General features: G+C 51.6%; 5 protein-coding genes across 5 annotated transcripts; 1 reads left to right on the top strand and 4 right to left on the bottom strand.

Annotated features, from left to right (window-relative positions):
• Positions 1–83: 83 nt before the first annotated feature.
• EMH_0057730 (uncharacterized protein) lies at positions 84–1,358 on the bottom strand (the record flags this gene model as incomplete). The annotated part of the gene is made up of 3 exons (XM_013497509.1): positions 84–353; positions 403–781; positions 1,159–1,358. 3 exons carry the CDS (start codon positions 1,356–1,358, stop codon positions 84–86), a joined length of 849 nt encoding a protein of 282 aa, XP_013352963.1.
• Positions 1,359–2,638: 1,280 nt separating this feature from the next.
• Positions 2,639–2,866, bottom strand: EMH_0057740 (uncharacterized protein; the record flags this gene model as incomplete). The annotated part of the gene is made up of 1 exon (XM_013497510.1): positions 2,639–2,866. One exon carries the CDS (start codon positions 2,864–2,866, stop codon positions 2,639–2,641), a length of 228 nt encoding a protein of 75 aa, XP_013352964.1.
• Positions 2,867–3,599: 733 nt separating this feature from the next.
• EMH_0057750 (uncharacterized protein) lies at positions 3,600–3,893 on the bottom strand (the record flags this gene model as incomplete). Its single annotated transcript, XM_013497511.1, has 1 exon — positions 3,600–3,893. One exon carries the CDS (start codon positions 3,891–3,893, stop codon positions 3,600–3,602), a length of 294 nt encoding a protein of 97 aa, XP_013352965.1.
• Positions 3,894–4,021: 128 nt separating this feature from the next.
• Positions 4,022–4,321, bottom strand: EMH_0057760 (uncharacterized protein; the record flags this gene model as incomplete). The annotated part of the gene is made up of 1 exon (XM_013497512.1): positions 4,022–4,321. One exon carries the CDS (start codon positions 4,319–4,321, stop codon positions 4,022–4,024), a length of 300 nt encoding a protein of 99 aa, XP_013352966.1.
• A 194-nt stretch (positions 4,322–4,515) lies between these two features.
• On the top strand, positions 4,516–5,522 carry EMH_0057770 (uncharacterized protein; the record flags this gene model as incomplete). The annotated part of the gene is made up of 3 exons (XM_013497513.1): positions 4,516–4,586; positions 4,843–4,885; positions 5,070–5,522. 3 exons carry the CDS (start codon positions 4,516–4,518, stop codon positions 5,520–5,522), a joined length of 567 nt encoding a protein of 188 aa, XP_013352967.1.
• Positions 5,523–5,708: the final 186 nt, after the last annotated feature.

A 5,708-nucleotide genomic window follows, 5' to 3' on the forward strand; every position in this document is an offset into this window, starting at 1 on the left:
GAAGATACAGCTAGTACTGGCATCCCTATACCCAAAGAACGAGAAACAGAAGACCCTGCAGCAAACGAAAACACAATAAATACTCATGCTGCTGTTGCTGCTGCTGCTGCTGCTGCTGCTGCTGTTGCTGCTGCTGCTGCTGCTGCTGTTGCTGCTGCTGCTGTGGAGCCTGCTACTGTTGCTGTTGCTACTGATACTGATACTGCTGCTGATGTTGCTGCTACTGCTGCTGCTGCTTCTACTGCTGCTGCTTCTGCTGATACATTATATGTCTGCTGCTGCTGCTGCTGTTGCTGTTGCTGTTGCTGCTGCTGCTCCTGCTGCTGCTGCTCCTGCTGCTGCTGCTGCTGCTGCTGATACATTATATGTGTGCTGCGTCGTTTACAGCTGACGGAGTATTACCTTGAATAGACGGTTGCTGCTGCTGCTGCTGCTGCTGCTGCTGCTGCTCTCGTTGCTGCTGCAGAGAAGCCAGGGTGGGTCCGCCCCCAGCTGCTGCTGCTGTTGCTGCTCCCGCTGCTTCTGCTGCTGCTGTTGCTGCTGCTGCAGCAGCAGCAGCCTGGTCAGAAGGAAGCCCCACTCCCGCCATTTTGCTTCGAGGTGTCTTCTCTCAGCTGCTGCTGCTGCTGCTGCTGCTGCTGCTGCTAGTGTTGCTGTTGCTGCTGTTGCTAGTGTTGCTGCTGCTGCTGCTGCTGCTGCTGCTGCGGTTGCTGCTGCTGCTGCGGTTGCTGCTGCTGCTGGTTTGTAATCCCTTTTGTAGGAACAACAAATCTGTACACAGCTGCAGCCGCAGCACCACAACAACCAACAAACCCTAAACCCTAAACCCTAAACCCTAAACCCTAAACCCTCAAACGTACGATTCTGCGGGGGTTTAGGGTTTAGCGTTTCAAGGGTTTAGGGTTTAGAGTATCAGTGGTTTAGTGTTTTTTAGGGTTTAGTGTTTTTTAGGGTTTATAGTTTCACGAGTTTCACGAATTTTAAGGGTTTAGGGTTTAGGGTTTAGGGTTTAGGGTTTAGGGTTTACCGAGTCCAGCGAATGCTGCAGCAACAGCAGAATAGAAATATCTATCTGCTGTTTGTGGTTTTCTTTTTGCTGCTTGTGCTGCAGCAGCAACAGAGGCCCCAGAGAGGAGACATAAACCTAGCAGCCGGCACTGTAGACAGTCTCCTGCTGCTGCTGCTCCTGCTGCTGCTGCTGGTGCTGCTGGTGCTGCTGCTGCTGCTGCTGCTGCTGCTGCTGCTGATGAGCTGCAGCGGCTTGAAAGGGCTTCGTGCAGCTGCTGCGGCAGAAAGGGTTTCGATAAAGACAAGAAGGAGAGACAGGGGCTGCTGCTGCTGCTGCTCCCTTCAGCCATGATCTGCTGCTGCAGTTGATGCTGCTGCTGCTGCTGCTGCAGTTGATGCTGCTGCTGCTGCTGGAGTCGGTGGTGTTGCTGCTGCTGCTGTTGTTGCTGCTAAGACAAGCAAGGATTCAGGATGTAAGGATTCTGCAACACAAACAGACATGCAAATCCTGCTGTTGCTGCTGCTGCTGCTGCTGCTGCTGCTGTTCTGCTGCTGCTGACGATGAGTTGCTGCTAGTTCCTACTCGCAGGGAATGAGCTGCAACAAAATATAAGAAGACACGCTGAAGACAGGGGCAGCTGCTGCAGCCGTCAATACAGCTGCTGCTGCTGCTGCTGCTGCTGCTGCTGCTGCTGCTGCTGCTGTGTCGGCGGGGCTGAAACTGCTTCTGCTGCTGTCTTGTCTGCTTCGTAGCAGCAAAAATATTTGCTGCAGCAGCAAAAGAAAGAAAGAGAGCAGCAGATGTTGCTGTTCCTTGCAGCAGCAGCAGCAGCGCAGCAGCGCCTCGCATGCAGCAGCAGCAGCAGCTGCTGCTGCTGCTGCTGCTGCTGCGGCGGCGGCGGCAGCAGCAGCAGCAGCTAGGCAATCGATAGAATAAATGCTGATCTATTATTTTAATTTTCTTTGTTTTTTTTATCTCGTCTCAGGTTGATGTGCTGCAGTAGAAGCAGCAAGAAGCAACTGCAGCAGCAGCAGCAGCAGCAGCAGCAGCAGCGGCAGCAGCGGCTGCAGCAGAAGTACCAGCAGCAGCAGCAGCAGCAGCAGCAGCAGCAGCAATATAATTCAATGACTAGAGCGCCCGCTACGTAGCAAAAATATAGCTGGTGTCTTCTTGTATATACACACCAGCAGGAGCAGCAGTAGCAGCAGCAGCAGCAACAGCAGCAGCAGCAGCAGCAGCAGGGTGACCTCCGACCCCAGCAGCAGCAACAACACCAATAGCCGGGGGGCCTCTAGACACAGCGGCATAGCAGCTGCAGCGCAGCAGCAGCAGCAGCAGTAGCGCAGCAGCAGCGCAGCGGCAGCAGCAGCAGCAGCAGCAGCTGCTGCAACAGTAGAAGGGGAGCAGCGCAGCAGCAGCAGCAGCAGCAGTAGGGCAGCAGCGCAGCAGCAACAGGAGCAGCAGATTAGCAGCAGCAATAGCAACTGCAGCGCAGCAGCAACAGCAGCAGTAGCAGCTTAGCAGCAGCAGCAGTAGCAGCTCTGCCGCCGCAGCAGCAGCAGTAGCAGCGCAGCAGCAGCAGCAGCAGCAGCAGCAGCAGCAGCAGCAGTTGCTGCTGCTGCAGCTGAACTATGCGATCGTCTTCAGGGCAGCATCGACGCCCTTAAGGAGGGCAAAGCCGTAGAGACAATGAGTAAGCTTGTCTTGCTGCTGCTGCTGCTGCTGCTGCTGCTGCTGCTGCTGCTGCTCTTGCTGCTGCTGCTTCTTTTTGTGTTGCTGGTGCTCTTGCTGCTGCTGCTGCTGCTGCTGCTTAGAATACCTGAATTGCTTTTGTTGTTGCTGCTGCTGCTGCTGCATGGTGTGTGGGGTTTGTGTGTGTGTGGAGCAGACGATCCCGGGGAGCTGATCGTCTGGCTCTTTGTCTTTGCTCTCATCGTAAGCTGCTGTCTCCTTTTTTTATTTTTATTGTATTTTATTTTATTTTATTTTATTTTATTTTATTTTATTTTATTTTATTTTATTTTATTTTTTTTTTTCTTTATTTTTTTATTTTATTTTTTTGTTTGTCTCCTTTTCTTTCTGTCTCTTTATTTGTCTCCTTTTGTCTTTGCTCTCATCGTAAGCTGCTGTCTCCTTTTTTTATTTTTTTATTTTTATTTTATTTTATTTTATTTTATTTTATTTTATTTTATTTTATTTTATTTTATTTTATTTTATTTTATTTGTCTCCTTTTCTTTCTGTCTATCTACTTGTCTCCTTTTGTCTTTGCTCTCATTGTAAGCTGCTGTCTCTTTTTTCTTTTTTCTTCTTTTTTCTTTATTTGTCTCTTTTTCTTTCTCTCTCTCTTTGTCTGTCTCCTTTTGTCTCTTTCTCTCTTTCTCTCTCTTTGTCTGTCTCCTTTTGTCTCTTTCTTTCTTTCTCTCTCTTTATCTGTCTCCTTTTCTTTCTCTCTCTCTTTATCTGTCTCCTTTTCTGTTTCTTTTTATTTGTCTCCTTTTGTCTTTGTTTCTGTCTCTGTCTCCCTTTATTTGTTTCTTTTTATTTGTCTCCTTTTTCTGTTTCCTTTATATCTTTTCTTTTGCTGTTCATTCAACTGTCTCCTGCTGCTGCTGCTGCTGCTGCTACTGCTGCTGCTGCTACTGCTGCTGCTGCTGCTGCTGCTGCTGCTGCTGCCGTTGCTTCTTCTGCTGCTGCTGCTACCTTTTCTGCTGCTCTTTCTGTTGCTGCTGCTACTTTTATTGTTGCTGCTGTTTCTCCTGCTGCTGCTGCTCCTTCTGCTGCTGCTCCTGCTGCTGCTGCTGCTGCTGCTCCTCCTCCTGCTGCTGCTGCTCCTGCTGCTGCTGCTGCTGCTGCTGCTGCTGCTGCTGCAGGCATCGATAGCATCTATCCTGGTGGTATTGACCCGCCACAGACAACGAGCAGCAGAAGTAAGACAGCTGCAGCTGCAGCAGCAGCAGCAGCAGAACGGGAGAGACAGAGACTCCCAGCAAAGGAGACAGCAGCAAGCAGCACTACTCAGACAAATAGAACAAGAGGTAAACTTCTTGCTGCTGCTGCTGCTGCTGTTGCTGCTGCTCCTGCTGCTGCTGCTGCTGCTGCTGCTCCTGCTGCTGCTGCTGCTGCTCCTGCTCCTGCTGCTGCTGCTGTTGCTGCTGCTGCTCTTTTTCTTGCTGTTGCTGCTGCTCCTGGTGCTGCTGTTTCAAGCTCCTGCGATGCACGCTGCTGCTGCTGCTGCAGCTGTTGTTGCTGCAGCTGCTTCTGCTGCTGCTGCTGCTGCAGCTAAACCCTAATTCACAAAGACAAACATTCATTTTGCTCCTGCGTTGTTGCTGTTGCTGCTGTGCTGCTGCTTTGCTGCTGCTGCTTTGCTGCTGCTGCTTTGCTTCTCTACTGCTGCTGCTTGTCTGCTGCTACTGCTGCTGCTGCTGCTGCTGCTGCTGCAGTCTGCTGCGCTGCTGTCAGCAATTGGTTTGCCCCGGCTGGGCACTCTCCTCCATCGAGAAGCATGGCAGCACAACTTAGAGGCAAGCAGCAGCAGCAGCAGCAGCAGCAGCAGCAGCAGGAGCAGCAGCAGAAGTAGCAGCAGCAGCGGCAGAAGTAGCAGCAGCAGCAGCAGAAGTAGCAGCAGCAAAAGTAGCAGCAGCAGCGGCAGAAGTAGCAGCAGCAGCAGCAGAAGTAGCAGCAGCAAAAGTAGCAGCAGCAGATACTACAAAACAGCAGCAGAAACTGCAAGGCAAAGTAGAGAGAGAAAGTGCAGCTTTAGATTGATTGGTGTAGAGCTAGGGTTTAGGGTTTAGGGTTTAGGGTTTAGGGTTTAGGGTTTAGGGTTTAGGGTTTGTGTGCAGAACTGGTGCCCTGCGAAGCCCTACGAGAAGGTGAGCCCTAGCTGTCTCCTTTGCTGCTGCCGTTGCTGCTGTTGCTGCTATTGCTGCAGTATCTGTTTCTGCTGCTGCTGCTGCTGCTGCTGCTGCTGCTGCGGTTGGGGGAGTGGCTGCGCTCTTCTACTGAAATGGTTTAGGGTTTAGGGTTTAGGGTTTAGGGTTTAGGGTTTGGATACAGCGACAGCAACAGATAGAGACAGCAGCAAAAGGAGACAGCAGCAGAGACAATATCCTCATCGTGCTGCTGCTGCTGCTGTTGCTGCTGCTGCTGCTGCTGCTGCTGCAGGTGCGCGAGGCGCTGGAGTTGGAGGCTGCTGCACAAGCATCCAGCAGCAGCAGCAGCAGCAGCAGCAGCAGCAGCAGCAGCAGCAGACCTGTAGCAGTAGCAATAGCACCGGAGGTGCAGCAGCAGCAGCAGCAAGAGCAGCAGCAGCAGCAGCAGCGGGATCTTGAGTTAGGCGTGCAAGAACAAGAAGCTGCTGCTGCTGCTGCTTCTCCTGCTGCTGCAGCTGCTGCTGCAGCACCCGCAGGGCAGCCAGCAGCAGCAGCAGCAGCAGCAGCAGCAGCAGAAGGGGACGCTCAGCTGCGTGGCGGTAGAGCGACACCAATAGAAGAAGCAAACACAGTGTAAGCAGCAGCAGCAGCAGCAGCAGCAGCAGCAGCAGCAGCAGGAGCAACCGCAGCAGCAGCAGCAGCAACACTAGCAGCAGTAGCAGCAGCAGCTGCTGCAGCTGCAGCACCAGAACAGCCCTAAATAAATAAATAAATAAATAAATAAATAAATAAATAAATAAATAAATAAATAAATAAATAAATA

This window comes from Eimeria mitis, genomic scaffold, assembly GCF_000499745.2.
Source record: "Eimeria mitis Houghton genomic scaffold, Emh_scaff2723, whole genome shotgun sequence".
NCBI lineage: Eukaryota > Apicomplexa > Conoidasida > Eucoccidiorida > Eimeriidae > Eimeria > Eimeria mitis.